Genomic DNA, 26148 nt, shown 5'->3' on the forward strand with positions numbered 1-26148 from the left:
CATTCTGTTTTGTATTACTGTTCATTAAGCCATATAAAAGGAAAAGTAATATGAGAAATAGTAATAAATAAAACGGTAGTACATCTAGATTTTCATTTGATTTTAAAATATTTTATTTTAATTTTAAAATATATTTTATTACCAGAGATCTCATACACCAAATTTAGAATATATTAATGTCATAAGTCCTAAGATCACTTTGAAGTCAGTCTCAAATAATAGAACATTTTACATAAATACTTATTGTTATTCCACTTAAAGATGAATAAATCTTGGACAGGCGTGGTGGCACACGCTTATAATCCCTGTGCTTGGGAGGTAGAGACAGGAGGATCGTGCTGGTTTGAAGCCAGCCTCGCTGGCTTAAGAGACCCTGTTTCCAAATTTAAAAAGTATATAAAATAGGTCTGGGAGTGTAGCCCGGAGGTAGAAGGGTTTCCAGGCACCCCAGTACCACACACACAAAAAGATTAATAAGTCTTAATATAATATAATATCCAGCCCTCAAATTAGGATCCCAGGAAATCTATACATGAGAATTGACTGATGTGTCTCCCACTGAACTGTATCCCCTGTTTGTAGTAGATAGGTGTTTTAGGTTCTTCTTCTAATTGATATTTTTTCTTCTGAAAAACATTTAGTAAAGAAACCAGTTGCCAAAATTATATATGATTTCACAACTCAGTATTTGACCTTTGCCTCAATTTGATGTAATTTTGCCCCATTCATTTATTGAATATTGGAAGTTCATTATAGATGCATGATCCTATCCAGGTTTGATAATTAGGGCAGAAATACTTCTTAGGAGAGGTTATGTCCTTCCACGAAATGGCATATAATATATTGGCTGACTCCTTTTCTAGGAAAAGGTGATCATTGCCTGACTATGAATATCAATCAGTGGTTACAGAATAGTGATTTTCTAATTCTATCCTAATTTCTTTATATTTATTAGTTCAGATATTTCTGCATAAAATAATTCCACATTCCACTCATTAAATATTTGGCCCCTCAAAGAATCACTTCTATAGCTAATGCTTATTGTAAGAAAATATTTTGAAAATCATTTTCACACATTTTTCCTAACATAAATTTTGTCTGATTATTAAGAAAGAAAAACTAGGGAAAAGAAATTAAAGTCACACTTTTCTAAGGTTTGAATTCCAGTGAGCCTTTGAAGACCCGCAAAAAAAAAAAAAAAAAAAAAAAAATATATATATATATATATATATATAGTGAGTAGATGACATTAGTTGATAGTTAAGATGCTATTTTAAATAAGTCTCAGGTCATTGTTTGGGATGATTGGAAGTAAAAGCAGAACAAAACCAAAAGGGGAAAATGAAAATGTAGGTCATTATATAGCTCTGTGAGGCAATTTTCTGTGTTTTGATACACTATATGTGTTACTGATAAATTAACTATATTAATACTTCTCTCAAATAGTCTGAATTATTTATTAGAACAAATCAGTTCTATTGCTCTATTGCACATGATTACATTAACTTAGTGAGTTTAAAATATGTATGTCCACTGAGCATAATGTTTTAGTTATAAAATTGCTACATTTTTCATCCTTTCTCAACCACATGTTGGTATTATTTTGGTTTTCCTCACTTTCTTTCTATTTCCTTTGGGAAGTAGTTACAGTGCTATTTTTAATGTGTGTGTATAATTAGTACTGTGTACTCTTTATGTAATGTTTTCATATTTAAAAACTTCAGATCGCACAGTGTCTGTCAATGACAATGTTTTTTGTTTTATTTTGTTTCACTGAAGACAATTTTCCAACAAGGCAAATATCTAATATAATGAATATGAAGTCATAGAGGTCAGAAAATTCCCCTGTAGAAAGTTGTAGTAAGTTTAAGCTCTAAATCATTTGTTTTCTTTTTTGAAGAAACAGTGGGTGTAGCACCATGACACAGGTCTGTCATCCCAGGAAATGGGAGGCTTAGACAGGAGGATCACAGGTTCCAGGCCAGCCTCAGCTTTATCTAGATCCTGATTCAACAAAAAATAAATAAAAGAGCTGGGCGTGCGGATAAGAGGTAGAGGTCCCTGGCTTTAATCTCCCATACTATAACAACTACAACAACAAATAAACAATGGAAGGAAGAATGAAAATCACCTGCCTAAATTATCAAAATGTTTCGATATAGCCTACATAATCTTGAAATGTGAAGAACCACAGTGCTTATGGATCTTAGCATTGTCTCCCTCTTAATAAACATTAGTAAAATTTTTGTTAGCTGTTTACTAAGTGAATCAATCATAAATAACTTTTCAGAAAACACTTCTAAGGTGCCAATACATTCATTAAATCCTAAATTATCTGTAACTTACAAATACTGATAAAAATATATGCGTTAATATAAAATATTTAAAGAATAGACTAAATGTGACTAAGTAGGTACAATTTATTTAATCTTTCTAGACATGCCTGCATGTCCTATTTCTAGTTCCTGTAATGCATTTTGAGAGCATCTGTTTGAGAGTCCTCAAGTTCTCATAATATTATAAAGTAGCAATACTTCTTTCAAATAGCCAGACAAGTACTTTTGAAATGAGATTAATTAACCAAATTTTATGATTAACATAATCATATAATTTAATTTTTACTTTTCAATTGTTTACAACTGGATTTTTAGTAATTGGTTTTATTAATGGAATTACTAGTATTCAGTAACTATTTAACATTCACCTGTAAATGCTGTGATTCATCTATTATCCACATGATTTGTCTTCAAAAACTATATGGATAAATTTTTACATTGTTATAGTTATTTCATTTACTAATTTCATAATAATTATGTCATGAAAATTTACTTTGAACAACAGAATATTATAGTTTCTACTTTCATATCGAAAACTTTTTATGGTCAAAATATCTTTAATTCCTTTCTTTTCATTTGACTATGTGCAGTTAAAATTGCATTTTAAGGTAATTTTCAGTCACTTTTGGGTGGTGTGCAATGTGCACTTTACAATTGACTTATAATTGGACTGTGCTGACAATGGAAAATCTTACAAGTATTGAACATGACATTTATGACAGTATTGCTGTCATCTTGGCTTCTTTTATTGAAAATGCAGAGAATTATAATTGGGCTAACAAGCCTGGTAGCCTGGCCTCTTTCCAATTATATTAACCAGCCTGGTCTAGCATTAGCTTCCTGAGCACACAAAGAAACAGGAACAGAGCTTTTGTTTTCTTTTCTGTTTTCTTTTGGTTCTTTCCCAAGAATCTAAGAATAAAATTCTTTGCCTTCATGTAATGTTTGAGAACTTTTGATAATTTGTCTCTGTCCAATAAAGACTGTAAACATCTGCTTTTATCTTTACTTCACTAAATTCTGAAAAAAGTGAATTCTTATAAAGGTTTGGTTGTATTTGTAACATATTTGATGACAATCTCTTATTATTGTCTCAAAAATTTAAAATACTTTCTTGGGAAATTTTAAAATTCATTCTTAAATATTTTTAATGGTGAGCTTGAGTTTAAAGTGAAATTTATCTTCTCTTCATATAAAAAATTAACTTATTGGTAAATTGAATATTTACTTTGAATTTAGGCAAATATTTTGTATGATATTAAAATAAGTAACAAAGTTTCAAAAATGTTTAAAAAATACAAAAGAAACCATATATGTATAAAAATAAATTCTCAATATTTATAATTCTAAAAATTACTAAGATTCTACCAAGGAATTAAAAACTGTTTTTTTTTTCACTTAAAAACCAATAGTATGAAAAGTTAATTAAAACAGTTTGTGGTTTAAAACTCTAAGAAGTTTGCAGAATATCAGATATCGGGAGCACTAGGATTTTATTTTCTGACTCTGTTTTTTCCCCTCTTTTGCTGATTTTGTCTTATAATTCAGAGTACTAAATATATTTTCTTTCCAAATGTCTCCAAACCTTTCATCTTCAATATTTAAGGTATTTATATCTGTCAAATATTTTCTCTAGAGAAATATTAAAACAACTGGAAATCAACCATAGAGAAATAAAATACCACTATAGTGCATAAGGGATGCACCATATACAATTGTTTTTAGTAGAAAAAAAATACTATAATCAGCCAACCTATTAACAAATTTCATGTGAACTATAGAAAATATATAATTATTATAACAAGTAAGTTGAAAATCTCTGCATTAACCTGAAAATTTGTGGGAAATTAGACCACAAAATAATTCATTTAGAAAGATCTTAGTTTTATCTCTAAATACACCAAATGGACTTTTGGGTTATTAGTGCATATCAGAAATACTTTTTTAACATTTTAAGTTAACATAATATTAGTATTATTTTTTAATTTTTTATTAGTGCACTGTAGTCATACATCTTAATGGGGTACAAGATGGTAGAGACATAGATGTACACACCACTCATTTAGCTCTTCTTCAATTCCCTTCTCATTACACCCCCCTTCCTCCTTCTCATGTTTGGCTTAGTGACTGACTTTGATATGTTTGTGAATATATCTCATGTACATTAGAGGATTTCCATCTTCTCCTCTCCTATCTCCCTCTGTTAGGTCACCTTATTTGCTCATCTATAGTTTCTCCTTATTCATTTACTGTTCCTCCTATGACCCTTTTTCACCCAACAATCCACATCTTAGGAAAAGCATCTGACTTCGAATTTTTTGTGACTGGCTAATCTCACTTAGTATAATGTTCTCCAGTTCCATCCATTTGCTGTAAATGACATAGTTTTGTACTTCTTTATAGTTGAGTAAAATTTCACTGGGTACACATCCCATACTTTTCTAATCCATTCATCTGTTGATGGGCATCTTGGCTGTTTCCATACTCGGGTAATTGTGAATTGTGTGGCTATGAACATTGATATGCATGCATTAGTTTGGTAGTTTGGTTTTCATTCTTTTGGGTAGATACACAGAAGTGATATTACTAGATCATTTGGTAGGTTTGTTCCCATTCTTCTGAGGATCCTCCATACTTTTTTCCAAAGTAGTTGCAATAATTTGCAATCCCACCAACAATTTATTAGAGTTTTCAATTCTCCACTTCTTGGCCAGAATTTGTTGCTGTCTGTATTTTGAATGACTGCCATTCTTGTTGGAGTTAGTTGAAATCTTGGAGCAGTTTTGATTTCCATACCTTTGATTGCTAATGTGTTGAGCATTTTTATACATTTATTTGCCATTTATGTTAATAGTTTAATGCAAACTACTGACATTGGTCATTCCTGAATCTGACATTTGAAAAGGAGTAGACATTTTTATTGTTTGCTTTTCTATATCAACTCTGGTTTTTCATATGTGTCAAAATCATTTATATTTAAAGATAAAATAAATTTTACAATTTTAGATTTAATATTAAAGAGTTAGAGCTGGGCTTGGTGGTACAAATGTATAATCTCAATACTTGGGAGACTTAGAGAGGAGGATTACAATTTTGAAGCTAGGCTCAGCAATTTTGTGAGACTATCAAAAACTTAGCGATGCCCTATTTCAAAGCCAAAAATAAATTAAATGGTTGGAGTATATCTCAGGTAGAATATCCCTGGGTTAAACCCCAAGTGCTCCTTCCAAATGAGTGACTCTAATGGATTCTTTATTTATTATGAATATTTACATTATGATTAGTAAAAATATCACAAAAGCCAATCAAAATTTTGATATTTATTGTTGTTACTTTTAAAAATATTACATAATAGTATTGCAAACACTCTTACTTTACAACCATCTACCTGCATGTTAAAATTGTAAAATAAGCAACTTAATCCATGTTTTCTAAAATAATATTTTTTTAGAATTTTTTTGCCTGGAAAACATTTATTATGTTAAGTAAAGTAAAATGAAATAAAATTGAAAGAGTGTTTTTTATTATGGATGAAAGAAAAATTTCTATAGTTTCACTTTCTATAAAGCCTAACATTACACTAACCTTCAGAAAAAAATTTAGAATTATAAATTTAGAAGAATGAAATAAATTGATAAAATTTTCCATATGTAGTTTATGAGTATTAGATCTAAAATCTAGATTTAATTTCACAGACATTTGATCTACCAAACTAGAAACTGTATACTCCTCAGTGAAGGGATGGAACACTTTATTTTTGACATTTCACAAGTGAAAATATGCTCCCTCCTCTTTCCACTCTTCATTTTCAAGTAATATCCAATCAAAGTAGAATATATCATTTCAAAAGTGTTTAGAGGTATCTAATTATGCCTTTTGACTCAAAGTCATCCTTTGAGTGAACAACTGTCCTATAGGGCTAATTAAATTAATTTCCTCATTAAATTTACCTCTGCCCCAAATAGTGTTTATGACAAGGTATAAATAAGCTTAAATTTCTACTTCTTCAGGGAATCATACTAATTAAAGTAATGAAGTTTTCAAGTTTCATAGCTATGCAGTTAATCCAGTAGTAAAAGACCTGGAGTGTAATGACTCACATGATATGGGCCAGGCTTTGTTGAACAACCAATACTTTTTAGTCGATTAATAACTCAGATTCTTAAATCCCTACAGCATAAATTAGTATTTTACAGCACTGATTTAGGGGTTGAGTTTGTCTAGGATCATTCAAACTGCATCACCCTCAGCAGATAACTGGGCCTTTCTAAGTTGCAGTTTCCACATTATAAAGCAAAATTTTCCTAAGCTATCATTAATATGTGGAAAATATAAGGAAAATATGGGAACTCAGTCCTGTTACTCAGTAAAAAACCTTCAGTAAATGGGAATTATCTGCCTTATGATTAATTCACTCTCCATGAATTGAATTTTAATCATTAAAAGTATTAATTAAATATCTTTAAAGTACATAAGAATATTCTCTAATTGATTGTTAACTAAGGTTTAGAGTTAAGAAGGACTTAGAAAAGGAAATGTATTTTTAAGTGAAATTTGGTGTCTTGTAGTGTTTGGAATTTGTATCTCTTGGCTCCTAACTATCTTACTTTTTTGCTCAAGGGCTTTAACCATATACTAATGAAATATAATAATTGTCATTTTCTTTCTCATGGGTCCAATTAATGTAAAGTGTTGACCATGTAATGATTAATGTACTCTTCTTCAATTTTAACTAATCATATTAACATCTCTGTTTTCTTGCTAGCTAGAAAGTTTTTCAAATATCTAATGTGTTTGTTTCTTCTTCTTGTGCAACCTTTCCTTGGTACCAGCGGCTGCTTCAAAGAGTAAAGTTAAAGGTGAGCTCCTGTCCAATTTGCATGGTTCAACATGATTTAGTTCTCTGTTTAGGATTTCAATTTTTTTTTTAATGAGGGAATCTATTCTCTTCATCGTAATACTATTTAGTGTATAAATATCATCTGCAAATTCCTAAAAACATATCATGTGTTTGCATGCTTGTTTGTAAGTTCATTTGTTATTTATTTCTCTCCATTTTATTTTGGAATGTGCTTTTATGCACTAATATTTGTGCCTGTTGATATAAGCTTTCTTGATAAATTGTTAACTGAAAAAATATAGCATAAGACAGAGCTCACAAAAGTCTCAAAATTGTGCATGCCTTTAGTAATGATGTGAAAAATATAATCAATTATCTCAGAAGTGAGTATTATAGACTTTGGGCTTTTATTTATTACTTTTCTTCTGTTTTCTAGTTGCATTTAATTTTTGGTAGGTAGTATCCAAAACCATTTACTTATACAAAGCCTAAAATATCACCTTGAAAGGACAAAGATTTTGGCTTAATGTGTCTACGTTTTTGTGGGTTTGAAGAATTAATTTATGGTGTATGATAGCTGTAGTACATTCCTAGTTCATTTGTTTCAGATTCATACTTCCCATAGTAATCCATATACTGTTTTGGCTTCTTAAATAGCAAAAATAAAAGCATTTTTTTTCTGTCTTTAGGTACTAGGTTCTAGTTTTAAGGTAGTTTTAATACTATAACATAAGCCCACTCTTGAAGAATTGATAGCTTTCTATTTTCAAGGCCTAGTAATAATTTTTCAACCAATAGTTTTCTAGCAATGTACTTGTTTATGAAATTAAAGGTATAAGACAGATGGCAAATTCTTCTCACCTTTCCTTATTTCATTCACACTACTTCTTCCAGAAAATTTGGTGAAACCACTACCCAATCTTTGCATCAGTGATTTTCTGTATGTTTAAAAAAAATAAATACCTTTGTAAAAAATGAAAAACTACTTGATAATTAATGTATTTTTAAATTTGAAAACATAATGTGTTTATATAATAAAAGGTTAAGAAGTGTGGTTTTAGTGATGAGGAATCCAGAATAATGTATACTAATGTATTAATGAGGTATGTGAATATAGTGATACACAGAGAGCTGGAATCTTTAGAAAAGGCTTTGTGGAGGAAGTAGAAAATGAACTTATTTTTGAAAGATAGACTGTACATAAAAATGTAATTTATAAAAAAGGATAAAATGTAAGTGGAGGTGTGGAAACAGAAATGAGTACAGTCCATTTCCATATAGTGAGAAGATTTTTTTATGTGGATAATATTGAAAATGATATACATTCACACGGTGCTTGGTGCCCTCCCCGCTTTCTGCTTCCCAGTCCCCCCTCCCAACGATGAGTGTCCAGGTTGACCATGGTACATTCACACTTACACACATATTCAAATGTAGCTCCTCCAGTTCATCACCCTAAGCATTCTTTCTCTCTTATCCTTCCTTTCTGTAGCTTTGTTGAGGTTTTCCCTCCATTATCTGGAGTCCCTCTCGTATCCTCAATACTCCCCAGTTTGGGCATATTAGAGAAAACATATGTCCCTTCTCTTTCTGTTCCTGGCTGATCTCACTGAACATGATGTTCTCCAGGTCTTTCCATCTTCTTGCAAATAACATGATTTTGTTCTTAGTTATTTCTGAGTAGAATTCCATTGTGTGTATTTTCTGTAATTTTGTAATCCATTATCTGTTCATGGAGACCTAGGATGATGCCATATTTTGGCTATCATGAATTGTTCTGCTCTGAACATTAATATGCATATGTTACTATATTTCTCTGATTTCAATCGCTTTGAAAAGATACCCAGGAGTGGTATAGCTGTTTCATATGGTGGATCCGTTCCCAGTTTTCTAAGGAATTTCCACACTGATCTTCATAGCAACTGAACTAGTTTGCACTCCCACCAACAGTATAAAAGAATTCCTCTCTCCCCACATCCTCACCAACATTTGTTATTATTTGAGTTTTCTATGCTTGCTACTCTGATTGGGGTTAGATGGAATCTCAGCATAGTTTTGATTTTCATCTCCCTGATGGCTATTGATGTTGAACATCTTTTCATGTATCTATTGGCCATTTGTATCTCTTCTTTTGTGAAGTGTCTATTCAATTCGGTTGTCCATTTCTTGATTGGGTTATTTGTTTTGCTAGTGTAGTATTTTGAGCTTTTTGTATATTCTGGATATTAGTCCTCTATCAGAGTAGTGGCTGGTAAAGATCTTCTCCCATCTTATAGGCTTTCTCTTTATCACTTTAGGTTTTTAATGGTTTCCTTTGATGAGCAGAAACATTTCCTCTGTTTGATGCAATCACATTGTTAATTCTTGTTTTAATCTCCTGTGTTTTGGATATCTTATTGAGAAAATAAATGCCTGTGCCTATATGTTGGAGTGTTAAGCCTATGCCTTCCTTTGATAGCTTCATAGTCTCTAGTCTAATTTTCAAGTCTTTTGATCCATCTCAAGTTGATTCCTGTGCACCCTGAGAGGTAAGGATTTAGCTCCATCTTTCTACAAATGGATAGCCAATTCTCCCAGCACCATTTGTTAAAAGGCTATTTTTTTCTCCAGTGTGTGAGTTTGGCCCCTTTGTAAAAAATCAATTAACTATAAGTTTGTGGGTTTGTTTCTGTATCTTCTATTCTTTTCCACTGCTCTCTATGCCTGTTATTGTGCCAATACCATGCTGTTTTTACTACTATTGCTTACTAGTATAATTTGAAGTCAGGGATTGTAATCTCCTATATGATTCTTATTGCTGAGAATTGCTTTGTTAATTCTGGGTCCTTTTCTTTCTCCATATAAAATTCATGAATGATTTTTCTAGGTCTATAAAGAATGTCATTGGTATTTTGATAGAAATTGCATTGAATGTGTAGATCATTTTTGGCAAAATGGGCATTTTGATGATTTCTCCAGGTCTTTCCATTTTCTCGCGAATACCAGGATTTTGTTCTTCTTTATAACTGAATAGAATTCCATTGTGTATGTATTTTCCATAATTTTGTAATCCATTCATCTGTTGATGAAGACCTGGGTTGGTTCCATATTTTGGCTATTATAAATTGTGGAGCTAAGAACATAGGTATGCAAATGTTACTGTAGTTCTCTGATTTCAACATGTTTGGAAAAATGCCCAAACATGGTAGAGCTGGATCATATGCTGGATCTATTCCCAGTTTTTTAAAAAATCTCCACGCTGATCTCCATAGAGGCTGAATTAATTTGCACTCTCACCAACAGTGTAAAAGAGTTCCTCTTTTCCCACATCCTCACCAGCATTTGTTGTCATTTGATTTCTTTATGCTTGCCACTCTGACTGAGGTTAGATGGAATCTCAGCGTAGTTTTTTTGATTTGCATCTCCCTGATGGCTAATGATATTGAACATTTTTTCATGTATCTATTGGCCATTTGTATCTCTGTTTTTGTGAAGTGTCTGTTCAGTTCAGTTGTCCATTTCTCGATTGGGTCATTTGTCTTGCTATTGTAGAGTTTTTGGAGCTGTTTATATATTCTGGATAATAGCCCTCTATCCAAGTGGTGGCTGATAAAGATTTCACATTCTGTAGGCTTCCTCTTTAGGTTCTTGGTAGTTTCATTTGATGAGAAGAAACTTTCATTTGATGCCATCTCACTTGTTAATTCTTTAATTTCCTGTGCTTTGTATCATGTGATTTTTGTTCTCATTTCTATTTATGTGGTGAATAATGAGTATTGATTTGTGTATGTTGAACCAGCCTTGCTTTTCTGGGATGAAACCAACTTGGTTTTGGTGTACAAGTCTCTTTACATATATATTATTGGTGCATTGTAATCATACATCACATTGGAATACAAGACTTGAGAGGATATGAAAGCACACATCATCCAATCAGCCCTCATCCAATCCCCACCCCATGCTTTTTTTTTTTTTCCTCACCCACTCCCTCCCCCTCCCTTGATCCCATGCTTTATTGGTGATTATCTCTGATACATTTGTTTATGTACCTCCTGAGTTTTAAAGAAGTTCCATCCTCCCCCATCCTATCCCCTCTGATTGGTCACCTTAATTGCTTCTGTATAGGACACTTTCTACAACTCGACCTCCTCCGTTTACCCCTTTCCTCCTAATTTTTGCTAATTAGGGGAAGCATCTGGTTTTTTATTTTCTGTGATATTTCTCTGATCCCGACCTCACTGGTTCCAGCACTGGCCTTGCCTCATGGGAGGCTCCAATACCAACTTTGCTGTCCCCATCACTGGCCTCACCCCACAGCAGGCTCTGATCCAAGCACCCTCTTCACCCAGCAGGTTGTCCCACATTCTCGAGGGTGGGTGGTGGTAGCATTCTGCCTCTGGGGTTATTTCTTCAAAAGTTCCAGGTGTATTGCATCAGATCTCTGCATCCCCTGAGTACTGGATGCTGCCATTGCCACTGCCTCCACCATTTCAAATCTTTCCCAAGCTCTTTTCCCACACTGCATGTTGTCCAATGTTCCTAAGCATGCGCGATGGTAGCATTCGACCTTTGGGGTAATTTCTCCAGAAGATAAGGTTGGTAGGATCAGATTTCTGCCTCTCCCAAATACCAGCCTCCACCGCCATCACAGCAAATGCTGCCAACACTGCCTTCCTCCTAGGTCTCCACTGATTTCTCTACTTACAGGTGATGTCCAGGATTCTTAAGGCTGTAAAGAAGCAGTTCTCCTTCACAGGGAATTTTTCCAAAAGTTCCAGTTCCATTGGATATGTTTTGTCTGCATCTCCAGTATCCTGGCTGCTGCCACGGCAATCTTAACCCCTCTCCAATATTTGTCTTTTTTCTTTTCCTTTATTTTTTTAATAAGAGAAGACAGAATGTGTGGTTTGGAGGTTGTGGGATCAGGCACTCGGTAGCAATGAATTTTTTTCTTTCCTCCCTTCCAAGAGTGGAGTCCAGCAGCCTCACTGTGCAGAGCAGAAGCTGCTGTTCTAAGTGTACCACAGCCTGGCACAGCACAGCAGTGCTGGGTACCTCTGTACCTGTGGCTGGGCCTCCTGTTTGATACCAGGCCTCCCAGAACTTGGCTTCGGCCTCCTGCCCGGCACCATGCCTTCCCAGGGGTAGACTGGGCTGCCCGACCCCCTCCTGGAGCATCAGGCCTTCTGGCCTGGGCCTCCGGACCTTCTGAGGGGCCGGCATGTCCCACATGACTCCTTGCAGCCCGGGCCCCGGTTCTTCTGGGGGGCCGGAGTGCCTAGCGTGACCCCTGCCCAGGGCCCAGGGCCTTACGGCCCAGGCCTCCGGTCTTTCTGGGGGTCCTGCATGCCCCGTGCGACCCCCACCCGGGGTCCAGGGCCTCCGGTCCTTCCGGGTGTCAGGGGGTCCAGCGTGCCCTGTGCAAACCCCGCCTGGGGCCTAGGGCTTTGTGGCCCTGGCCTCCAGGCCTTAGGGGGTGTATGGCGTGCCCCGCGTGACCCCCGCCCGGGGACTTGATATAGTTTTGAATGCGTATAGCTAGTATTTTGTTTAGAAATTTTGCATATATGTTCATCAAGGATATTGGTCTGTTATTCTCCTTTCTTGAAGTATCTTTATTTGGTTTGGGATTAACGCAATACTGGGCTCATAGAAGGAATTTGGGAGAGTTCCATCTCTTTCAGTTTCCCTGAACAAGTTGTGAAGTATTGAGATTAGTTCACTGAAAGTTTTGTAGAATTCAGTTGGAAACCTGTCAGGGCCTGGCTTTTTCTTTGATGGCAGAATTTTTATAGCTCTTTCTATTTCTTTGCTTTCTATTGGTTGCTTTAGGCTTGTTATATCCACTTGGTTCAATTTAGGTAGGTTATATGTGGTTAGAAATCAATTTCTTTCATGTTTTTTAGTCTATTGGAGTATAAATTTTCAAAATAGTTTCTGATAATCCTTTTAATTTCCTCACTGTCTGTGGTAATGTCTCCTTTTTCATTTCTGATTTTCATGATTTGAATTGATTCTCTATTTTATTTAAATTGGCCAGGGTTTTTTCAATCTTATTAATATTTTCAAAGAACCAGCTTTTTGTTTTCTTGATTCTTAGAATTGATTTTAATTCTTTTTTATTTATTTCTGCTTTGATTTTAATTATTTCCCACTTTCTGCTGGCTTTGGGATTAGACAGTTGCAGTTTTTCTAGGTCCTTGAGATGTGTCATTAGGTTGTATACTTGGCAACTCTGTTCTTTTTTGTGGGCATTCACTTTGAGGGCAGTGTTAAGAGAAAATTATTTTGAATAAAGCCCTGTGCTTTCAAGAGAAAGTAGAGGAAAAATAAATTCAAAGATGAAATAGTATGACTGGGAATAAATAATATGACCAAGAGTCATTTTATTTACATACATTTTATTTACATATATAAAATCTCTAGTATAAAATCTCTAGTAATAATACTCTCTGTGTTCACTTTATAATTCTCAAAAATAATTGTAATTCAAACTATAAACCAAAGGTTACAAAAGTTTATCTTTAGGAATAAAAATTTTCCATTAGATGATGATAGTCTTCAATTATTCTACAGGTGTGTCAAGTCCTGTCAGGACTACAGCTAACTAGAATTTTGTAATGCAAGTATATTTCTGTATTTAAAATGTCCTGTGCATCATCTCCTGATTTTCCATGTCTACCTATTTTGTTTGTATCTTCTCTCTCCACTCAAATACAAATCTGTATTGGCTTTCAGACATGGTTTTCCCTGTGACTGTTTTTGCATATTACAGTGTGTTATAAAAGCAAAAAAATGGCACTTTCTAAAATTAACTATGCCTCAAGTAGAATTTGGAATGTTATTTCTAACCATTTTTGGAAAAGATATATATTATGTAAAAAATAGAAATACTTAAAACTGTTATTGTCCAATTTGAATGTCAAGATAAATAGTCTTTAAACAGAAATAAAAATTTGTATTAGATGAAAATAAAACCCAAGTAATATAAGAGCAGATGGTTGCTTAAAAATAGTTCATTTCGCTTGGCCCAGACTAGTTACTTCCCTGGGAACCCAGAGAAATTTAGGACAGGATTTTATCTCATTCATTTATCTATATAGAGATAGGTAAATGGGGGAAGATTTTGGAAAAAGGTAGAAGAAATATTCTCTTTTTAAGAAGAAATAATTTCATTTTTATATCATAAATGAGTGAATGTGAAATCAATGTTCCAAAAATAAACCTTAAACACACTCTTACATCACAAGTTTGTAAGTGTTTACATTAAAACAGAGTTCATTAGGGTAAAAAATTACTAGTAATAGGATTGAAGACTACTCTAATTATCAGATAATTTTTAAATAATGATAACATATCATAACAATATCTGAGGATTATATTATAATTCATTTTTATCAAACCAGGTACAAATATTATTTTTCATTATTTTTGCAGAAACTGTTATTCCAAAGATTTTTATCCCCCATCCTCAGTGGCCATGTCCAATGAAGGTTTACCTCATCTTACTAATTTCTTTTTTCTTCTGAATATATATTGTTTCTTTTGATTTTCACTTCTTTAAATCTCTGCTTTTCTGTATATACTAGATTTTTTAAACTCCTTTTGAATATTACTCTCTACTTATTTCTGAGACAGAGGTTTCATTCAGGTTGCATTTGATTCTTGAAGAAATCACATGTTGCATTGTGAGCCCAGCCTTCACAACTCTTTCAAGAAATAAACTTCATCTCCTACAAAATAAAGGAAGCAGCTTTTTTCTAGATGATTGATACTCAGTATCCTTAGGCAACCCCTCCCATTTTTCACTGTCAAGAGAACCAGTGACCTCATCATATTGATTCTCTAAAACTTAGAACTATAATAAGATAAATTAAATATAAGGAAGGACAGAGAAATGAGACAAGAATGTACAAAAAGTGAGAGATCAAGAGAGTACTCCCATGGTGGTCAAGCTGCTTGTTTTAATGTTTGTCTAGACTATATCTGCCTTTTAGGATCTATGACATGGCTTTCTTTTAATTAAGCTATCTAGATAGATTTTTCTTGAATGCAATCAAAGGGGAACCAATTCACATAATTGTCTTCTTTTTTTATATCTGTCCTGGTTGATTTTGATTATCACTTTTCTGAGTTTAATCTAATGTACTCAGCTTTTATCTGATATTCACATCACTATGCCGGACACTTCTACTTCATTATTAAAAGCTGGTATTCTTATTATTCTTTGCAAATATGAATTCTATGGGTTTTCTATTTTTATAATGATACCAGCATCTCTCTAATTTCATAGATTGAAAAGATGTGAAATAGCTTTAACTTCTTTTCACTAATAGCCCTCATCTCTAATAAGTTAGATTGTGCTGATTGTATCCCATAGTAGCTTTTGCATAGATCCTTTTTCAACTCATTCATTCTTCTGAGCTTGCCTGGAGTTATTTCTGATTTGTCTTTCTTCAATTTTCTGTGCTCTACAATCTATTTTTTTATTTGTGTATTATTATGAAACTTGAATAAGTTAAATCTTTGTATGCAATGATTTTTTACTCTGCTATAATTTAAGAGATTTAATATACTTTAGTGATCAATATTTTTAAACCTTACAAATTATTAAATACTTTTGATCTAATAAAATACTTTTAATCTCTACTAATAATTTTTAGGCATTTTTATTCAAAATTTGGCAACAATAGTAAAGATATAATTTTATGTCACTTTTAGAAGATTGGCTTTTAGGTACTACTTTAAATGTCCTTACATCTTAACAATCATCTTAGCATTATTGAACATTGTTGAATGCTCAAATAAAAATTAACGTAATTATTCTGACATTGCTTAGGTATTAAAAAATAAGCCAGGCATGGTGGTGCACGCTTGTAATCCCAGTGCTTGGGATGCGGAGACAGGAGGATCGAGCAGGTTCTAAGCCAGCCTCGCTGGCTTAAGAGACCCTGTTTCCAAATAAAACATAAAATAGGTCTTGAAGTGTATCCTGGAAGTAGAAGGGCTTCCAGTAACCCCAGTACCACCAAACAACAACAACAACAACAACAACAATTCAGAGTGCTCATCTATCTGAATTGAGTTATATATGTTTCAAAGTGGAATCAATATTTCAATTTACTGCATCTAAAAGTAATAGCCATTCTATATTATTAAAAGTTCCATTAATGTGAGAATATATATAATAGTCTTTTATAAGATAAAGTATTATATTTAGGGATAAGTTAAAATGCATACAAGAATTTAGAATTAAATGCAGCTTCAAACTCTTTTGTGATTTTATCATAGGCTGGGCATCTGTTTATATAGTACATATTTTAGTTTGTACTATAAAACTATTCTATATAGTAAGACCTTAATTTTTCATCAAACAGATACAGGTTTAATATTACTTATGCAATATACTAGATTTTAGTACCTGGATAATTAGACTAACTTCAGTAAACTTCATACAATATTCAGTTGTTTAGAATTATATAAGAAAATGCATCAAAATGATGTAACCTAGGGAATGGCTCATAGTAAGCCCTCAGTAAGCTTTACATGTTTATGTTCTTATAATTACTTCTATTTAAATGACTTGTTGGGGAAACAAACAAACAAATGTGTAAACATATAGTCCAAGATAATTCCAAATAGCAAAACCTTTTTATAAGTATCAGCTAAATTCTGTTCTCATGATTGCATCAGTATGTTTAAATTGATTATAAAATTAAAATAAGCACATAAAATATATCACATAATAATCAACTTGCTATCGAATGTTTCTGTTCTTTACTTTTCTTATAAAAGTTAACATATTAGCCAGGAGTGGTAGCTCATACTTGTAATTTTAGCATTTGGGAGGCTGAAACAGGAGGATTGAGATTCACAGTCTCAACTACTCAGTAAGGCCCTTTGCAACTCAGTGAAACCTTGTTTCAAAAAAATAAATAAATAAAAAGAATAAAAAATAGGGCTGGATGTGTAGCTCAAAGGTAAAACACCCTGAGTTCCCATACCGGAAAAAAAAAAAAAAGTTAAAGCATACAATTATCATTGTATTGGTCAGGGCTCACTAGTGTTACAGAAATCACAGGACACATATTTGGTAAACAGGATTTATGAAATCAGCTTATAGTCTACAGTAGTATAGCCCCAAGTTGCCAAATGTACATGGAGATCCAGAGGAACCAGCAACTGGTTGAGTGGTCCAAAAGCTGGAGTCTCAGACTGGGAGTGATCACTAATTCAGTTTCAATCCAAGATAGAAATACTGAGAAACTCTGGAGAAATGACAGTGAAGGTCTAGTTTGAAAAGCTGAAGGCCTATATCTCAAATGAGAGAAGAGGTGCTTTTCTCAGGTAGAAGCATACATATATCCTACATCTATCAGAAACACACTACATAAATTCAGGACAGAACTTCCCTTTTGATCTGCCATTACATCAACCAATCATCTCATCAACGCACCCAAAGTTAAATAATCGTAGGTGTTTCATGATCTAGTCAAGTTAACAATCCACATTAACCATCAAACTTATAAAGAATTAAAACAAAGTCAAAAGAAATGGATAAACTAAAAAAAAATTACAGAGGCTTGTATAAAACTTAAAATGTTAATATTTTTTGTTTTATTATGAGTTCAAAAAGCAAGTAATGAAGCCATAATATGATATTATTTCTTTTGAAAAATATAAGTTAACTGTTTTTACTTAAGCTATTTTCAGATTTTAATTTAATAAATATAATGAATAAACATTTACATAAGTCACAAAATAATCATACAAATTATTAATCAAGCAAAAATTACTGAAGCTTATATTTACTTATCCTGCATAAAATGAATTCAGGATAATATACATTATATATTTATTTATATGTAAGCATATTATGTGTCCATGTCACATATGCACTAAGGTCTCCAGGTGGGAGACCCAGAGGTGGTACTCTTTAGAAGATTGCTTCTTAATCCACCTTCTCTGTGCCCTCACTTCTCAAATAAAATCACTGAAGATATTGCCACATGCAAAAGTACAATACTGTTTATAAATATATCAATAAAATCACTTTTTTCCAAACTTATAAATAATAAAATAAAAATAATAAATATAATAAAATAAAAATAGTAATGAATACAAATAAATATAATGGCTAATATTTCTTGAATGTTATATTAGGCTAGGTCTTGCATTACATTTTTGTATCTGACTGCTTCTTTAATCTTCATAAACCATTTGGGATAGATAGTATTATGATTCTCATTTTTAAAATGTGGAAAATGGAGCAAAGAGTTAAGATATTTGTTGAAATTCCTACAGTGAGGGCAAATATACCAATCGACATATTGACTCCTGAATTTGAGCTCTTATTCTACTAAAAACTTTAAAGAGACTGTCTTAATCAATTAAACAGCTTACCTGGATTATATTTATTCATTTGAATGCATTTATCTAAGTCTTATTTACCTAGACTGGAGTAGGGAGAAAATAGTCTGATGAAGAGCTATTTGTTAGACCTACTTAGGTAGCAACACTGACCAGAAAAATGCTTTTCAGGGAGACTTCTTATTTTTCATTCTGTTTTAATTATCTTTCATTCACATCTTTCATCCATTCACTTTATTTTAACCTCTCTCTTGGGAAAGTGAGAAGGTAAGTAGTTTTTCAATAAGATGAGTGATATTCTAAAAAAGGATTGGGTGTGATTGCTGTGAAATGCTGAACTCAGGAGAAAAAAACAGGGTTAAGACGGGTGCCTATGAACATTTTATTATAGGATGACTCACTGGTCAAAGGTAGGCAGTCTTAGTTGCTTTTGAAAGGTAGCTTCATTCAACAAGCTTTTATTTTTATTTCTCACTGCACAGGTCTTTTGACATAGATTGTCTCTCTGGAGTATCTCTTTACTTTCTGCTATGTAACTGTCCCTGTTCATGCCTTTCAATCATTACAAGCTAGTTTGGGTCACAGTGGCTTTCCTCTAGATACCTCTAGATATTCCCTTTTAAGATTAAAAAATAGTATTGTTCTCTTGAGTTAATAGTATGCAGTTTACTCTTTCTTATCTTTGTGTAACACAAATATAAGCTTGTGTTTTATTGTGACTTCGTAAATGAACACAAGTCATTTGATATCAAAACAGGGTACAAGTGTGTATGGCAATTAAAAATGTATTTATACATCGCTACATTTAAGTTTATATTCTCATTTCCACCATAAATAAATCACCATAGTACTTTTCTCATTTTGTTTAAACACATCTTATCAAAAAGGCATGGTTTTCTGGAGTTCAGTTCATTCCATTCATTCATGTCATTTTATTATGTTAATAAAGCTCTTATTTGCTTATTCTACAGCCATCTTGTGGGGGCTTAGACAGTCTGTAATTAAAATCTAGGAGTTTATGGTTTTTTTCATTTTTCTAAACAGAAAAAGTCTATAATAAGGAGAAATACAGAAATCAATCAATGTGTAGTAGTTGGTTGGACATTTAGAAGCATTTTTAAACAAATGTTATGAGGCCCCAAAATAAATTACTCTATAAATAAATGTCACTTTATATCTCAAATCAAATGAGGTTTTGGTTATAGTTCAGTGGAAAAAATCCCTTGGCTTAACAATCTATTATAAAATATTTATCACTAACCAAGTTTACTGTTAAAAGCTTTATAGAAGATGATTAGAAGACCTGTATTATTTGCTTTACTATTTATTTTTCTTTAGTCATTTCTAAAACAATGATTAAAATATAAATACTACCTACCTAATAGAGTTACAATATACTAAAATAATATATAAAAACATTTTAAAATAGTTAAATGATGTCCAGAAGTAAATAGTTTTTTAATTAAATAGGGCATAATTATATAGACAGAAACTTGAGATTCAGTGATAAATAAAATGTGTTCAAAATACTGAGCAAGGCACATGAGAGATTTTGTGATAATTAAATAAATTTTATGCTTTTTCTCACCCTTGGAAATGTGATTAAAAACAAACACATTCATTCACCTTTGGCTGAACCTCTGAAACAGGAGCTAAAATACACCCTTTCTCCTTTAAGTTGTTCTTTTTACGTTTTTTGACCACAGTAATACAAAACTAATTTATAAATGCATCAAAGGCATGAGTGGAGCTAGAGAAGAAATCAAAAATTTTAGGACCAAGTTCTTAAGAATTACGACTTTAAAGATGCAAACTGATTATTAAATATGAACAGTGTAGTAACAGATAAACAACAAAACATGTAAAGAAAAAATTTAAAAATTGATCAATTTTTCTTGATGGATAAGAAATATAAAAACCAAGAATTTTACATTGAATTTGATAATCTAGAATCAATCATTATTGACCTTAATAATTACATTTGGTGTAAAATATACAAGTTAGTTATAGATTCAACTAAAGACATATAAATTTGCTACTAAGAAACAATACCACAATGGTACAATGAGATCGAAGTATGAGGACATCAGCCCCTAGATAAAGGCAGCATGGGAAGACTTCTTTGAAGGAAGTTAAAGTCAGGTCAAGGGAGAGATGAAGAACAGTTCGAACTAATTAGGAACAGAAGAGAGGAAAGATGTCCCCAAGTCAAAGGATCACCAGCAGGACATTAAAAAAATCAGATGGAGTTTCTGTGGAGGAATGAATGGGAGTCAGTGTTGAAATGAGAGCAAATTGACCACCATGCCATTCCTTGAAGGTTCTCCTCTATAGGTTTGGTTGATTTTTTTTCCCTAATGTAAAAACAATAGAAAGCCATTATGGTTGCTTGAAAGAGATGGGGGTATGTTTTGCAGGATAATCTTTCCTTCTTTTTGAAGAGACTATTGGCTGTTCATGAATAATATAAGAGATTACTTCAGATGACAAAAGTTGAATTGTCTGAAAAACTGCATTGCCCAGGAATAAATGATCACAGGTTGGTTACTAAGGTGGTTACTAGTATTATTAGAAATAAGATTTGATAAAAGAGGAATATAATTAAAATATTTAGCATGAAGTATAAAACTAAATGTGCATTAAATACCCTGTAATATTTGCAAATGATTTAAAATATTTTTTATTCTTTGTTTCTCTTCATTATTATCAACACTGCAGACCAAAAGGCAGAAACCTAGGCTGACAGTCTTGATGTTATTATTGTGTTAACCCACAAAAAATTATTTAATGTTTTACTGTGGAAGGGAAGTTACATAAACTAAAATGTATAAACTGTACTTTGAAGAAACTCATATATCTTCATTCTCTAGTATAATTATCATCTACACTATTGATTTTCATATTTGAAATTGAAGTTTCATATATCTAAATTCAATGGTAGACACTTTTATATTAAAACTAACTTGCTAAGAGTAACATGCTAAAGGCTATTTTCAAATACTAAATATCTCAGTTATATATTCTAGATTTTTCTATTTTTAATATAGCAGATAAATTTGCTTATACATTTGATTATTGGTTATAATATGATACTGATTTGGAAACATGAAAGCAATAATAATCTGTATGGGATAAACTTAAAACTATCTTAACTCACTTCTCAATGACATTTACAATCATGGCCAAGCAAAAATCACCTGCTGGGAGAACAGGATTCCAAATTATTTCCATATAGTCTGTTTCCTCTAAAAGGTAATAGTCATCTGTTAGACATTAAGTTCATTTAATAAACATGCTATATAAATGCAAAGCATTGTATTCTTGGCTTAAACAATTGCCAAGTAACTTATGAACTCTTTGTCTTTCACTTCAGCCAGAAGCCATCTTGGGAGAAACTATCAAATCTATTGGTGACCTAACTAGATTTAAGGAATCCAAATAATATATTCTCATAATTTCCTATACACAACTAGTTTATTATGGCATAATCAAATGGAAACTGAAAAATAGGAAGCCAATATCTGTGTATAATGGGGTACCTAAATTCTCATAGAAGCAGAGATAGATGCATCTATGTGATCTGATGTTTGATTTACTGAAGACATGAAATTCTCTTGTTATCAAATAAAACTTACTTTTCATGCATAAAATATTTTTCTTCTTTTAAAACTGGGGCATTAACTTATATTTAGGTAAAATGTCACTGAAATGCAAAATAGATTATAAAACATTTCACAAGTCTTTTGGGAAGTGTTAACAAATGCTTTGAAATTTTCACACTCAAAAGTTACTTAACACATCTGGTACCACAGGTGACATTGCCAAAAGGTCTTTTCTGCCTGGTAATTTGATTGTATACTTAAAAGAACCAAATATGTATTTAATGAGTATTTTTCTACCACTGTTTCAATCATCATAATTCATTTCATCCATCCTGGATTTAAAAAAAATAAAAACAAATAGCTCAAACAAACCAAATTTTTTTTAAAAGTTCTATTTATTTCCAGGAGACTCCTAAAAAGAAAACACAAGTTTAGACTAATAATAGATATACTGAAAGAAAGCATTTCTTAGAAATCACAATAATTCCTTTAAAGTCCGGCAAATGGAAATATGTTTAGTGACATAGCAATTCAGTCAAATTTAATTACCCACCATTCATTTCCCAAATATTAGTTGAGTTCACATATAAAGCCCTAGTTAAAAGTAGAGTGTATTTTATATTTAGAAATCAAATAAAAACTTTAACAGACATCAGTTCAATGATTTAAAATAAATTATATGTAGCATGCTGTTTATTTTGTGCCATTTATCACTGACCTCTTTAAACATAATAGAATGAAAGGTTGTACTATTACTTTATATACTGTTATTAAACTTTGACTCAAATTGATTTTCATACCAAAATAAATTTTGAACAAATTGAGCCATGCTGATTTTCTTGAATGTTCCATTCAAGACTAAAGAAAATGATCTTCTCATAAGTTCTTGGAGTATGAACATGAAGTTTTGAGATGCCAATCATATTTGTTCTAAAATGAGCAAAGAGGTGATTGTACTGAGATTTATTTTATGTTAGCAAGATTTAAATACACTTGACAGAATTTGTTTTCTTTAAAAATTATGTAACTGCCTTAGCTTCATCAGTGGTTGTGTGAATAAAAATGATGGATCTAGAATTAAGTTTAATATATAGTTGAGAAAAGAATACAACAGCTATATAAGGAGACATAAATTAGCTAAGTATGATGGCGATAAAATTATTACAAATGTAGAAAATTCAAATTGCTTTCATTTCAGAAAGTACAGTGTTAAGGGTGCTCTTATTTTAGAGATAATAAACCTATTTTAATGTGAAATAACAAATCATTTTTAGTTACAGGTAAAGACACACTTGGAAAAAAATCAAATGATTGTCTAAATATGAATAAAAGTTACATGCTACCTCATGACACATAGTCTGTTATTATCAATGTTTTTTAAAAATAGCAAAAGAATGTCAAAAATCAAAATATAAAACTGTGGCTTTTTACTATCACATTCTATAGCATATAACATTTATAAGAATTGCTTTTGAGCAGGGCATGGTTGCCCATGCTTATAATGCCAGTATTTGGGAGGCCAAACAAGAGGATTACACATTGAGGTCAACCTCTACAATTTAGTGAGACATTATTTCAAAATAAAAAGTTAAAAGGGATGGTGGTATAGCTTTCTCAGTTATTGTGAATCATATGTCAAAGGTAGACATTAACCCTGATGTGAGATAGATGCTTAATTGTGTAGTTGCAATGACTGACCAAGTTGGTAGCATTTTATTTTCTAGAAAATTAGATTAAGTGGTCTATGGATCTTTTTGGTAAGCTATAAATTCAGTGTGCTATTTCTACTCATTTTATTTCATAGAAAGATTTGGACTTCCAATTCATAAACTGCATTCCCTGTTCGCCTCCCTTGTCCCTATGAGTATTATGATAACTGTTTGCCCAAGAACTTCAGTAATAGATTAAATACAATGAGCCTTTCTAACAGTACAAAAATTAAATGGGTCATACTTTTTACTATTAATTGTAAGGATTTGCTTAAGTGACAGTTATTTCAATCTATAGTGACTATTCTTCACCCTTGATAGGTAGGCAAATTTTATTTGTGCTCTAACCTGGTACTTATTATTGTTTGTACTTTTTTATGTGTGTATGTATGTGCATATACAGTTGTGTTTATGTGTGCGTGCATGTGTGTGAGTGTGTATGCATGTGTGCATGTGTGTGGTGCTACAGATAAAACCCAAGACCTCAAACTTTTTTTTTATTGGTACACTATAGCTTCACATAATAATGTGAACCATATTGACAATGGCATACTTTCACACAGTACTTGGTGCCCTCCTCCCTTCCTCCCTGCTTCTTCTCCCCCTCTTCAGACGATGAGTGTCCAGGTTGATCATGCTACATTCACACTTATACACATATTTGAATGTAGCTCCTCCAGTTAATCAACCTAAGCCTTCTTCTGCCCCTACCCTTTCTAGTTTTGCTGAGGTTTCCCCTCCATTATCTGGAGTCCCTCTGGTATCCCCAATGCTCCCTAGTTTGGGCATATTAGAGAAAACATATGTTCCTTTTCTTTTCTGTGCTTGGCTGATCTCATTTAACATAATGTTCTCCTGGTCTTTTCATCTTCTTGCAAATGATATGATTTTATTCCTCTGTATTGCTGAGAAGAAATCCATTGTGTGTATTTCCCATAATTTTGCAATCCATGCATCTGTTGATAGAGACCTAGGTTGGTTCCATATTTTGGCTATTGTGAATTGTGCTGCTCTGAACATGGGTATGGCTATGTTACTGTAGTTCTCTGATTTCAACACCTTTGTAAAGATACCTAGTAGTGATATAGCCAGATCATATGGTGGATCCATTTCCAGTTTTCTAATGAATCTCCACACTGATCTTCATAGCAGCTGAACTAGTTTGCAATCCCACCAACAGTGTGAGAATTCCTCTTTCCCCATATCCTTGCCAGAATTTGTTACTATTTGACTTTTTATGCTTGCCACTCTGATTGGGGTTAGATGGAATCTCAGTGTAATTTTGATTTGCATCTCCCTGATGGCTAATGATGTTGAGCACTTTTTCATTTATCTATTGGCCATTTGTGTCTCTTCTATTGGCCATTTGTGTCTATTCAATTCAGTTGTCCATTTCTTGATTGGGTTTTTGTTGTGTTACTATAGAGTCTTTTGAGCTCTATTCTGGATATTATCCCTCTATCAGAGTGGTGGCTGGTAACACAGTTTCATGCATTCTACCACCGGGCTACAATATAAGCTCCACTCCACTTCTCTCTTCTTTGATCTGAAAAGAATGTGAGGCCCTCCATAAGTATTCTCTTCTTGTATCTATGAAGTTTACCAAAAGATCCCTCAAGTCTTCAAATTACCATAAGAATCTTTACTCATATGTAAGAATTTTATGTCCTTATCTTTTTTCAATTATTCTCTTATTCTCTGCCTTCAATTAATTGTCTTTTATCTGCACAAGAAATCTACCCACACAACTCACTGCAACGTACTTGAAGCTACCTTCTTTCTGGTTCTATGTAGGAGCTCTGCAGCTTTTCAGCTTGAATGAACTCCTCTCCTCACATATAACACTAATAGACATAGTCACCTTTTAATCACAGCTTCTACATTTAGAGCTCAATTTTATATCCACCTAATCAACAGCTTTATCCAGTATAGTTCAAGCAAGCATAGGTGATTGCTGTCCAGGATGAGTTCTCTTTTTCATTTGTCCAAAATGACAGACTCTTAGGTTTCCAAGTACCTCTAAATATCCACTGAGTGACACCTATCCACTTAGTGATACCAGTTATATGACTACATGAATTATGTCATGAGTTTTTTTTAAGATTAGTTATAATTAATAGAGTTCTAGCCAAAGAAATGTTTGAAATTCTTCAACTATTTGACTTGCACGTCTAAGATGTAAGATATCATCTCTTATTTAAGTGTAAGGAAATATCATTTCCGCCAATAGCTGTCCTATTTATATATCTGAAACCTCTTTGTATATTTGGAAACTGCATTAGTGCAAAGTCACGTGTATTATTTGTCTTAGG

General features: G+C 32.6%; 1 protein-coding gene across 7 annotated transcripts in view; it reads left to right on the forward strand.

Annotated features, from left to right (window-relative positions):
- Positions 1-26148, forward strand: part of CADM2 (cell adhesion molecule 2) — a gene marked incomplete at both ends in the record, with an annotated part of 1088291 nt that overhangs the window by 758871 nt on the left and 303272 nt on the right. For 5 of the 7 annotated variants that reach the window (XM_080696702.1, XM_080696704.1, XM_080696706.1 and 2 more), the window contains one exon: positions 7169-7195. The exons of the other annotated variants lie outside the window; for them this stretch is intronic. In XM_080696702.1, coding sequence (XP_080552828.1) covers positions 7169-7195 — 27 coding nt within the window. The remainder of the gene's footprint in view (positions 1-7168; positions 7196-26148) is intronic. 7 annotated transcript variants of the gene reach the window in all.

This window comes from Muscardinus avellanarius (genome assembly GCF_963383645.1).
Source record: "Muscardinus avellanarius genome assembly, chromosome: 5".
NCBI lineage: Eukaryota > Metazoa > Chordata > Mammalia > Rodentia > Gliridae > Muscardinus > Muscardinus avellanarius.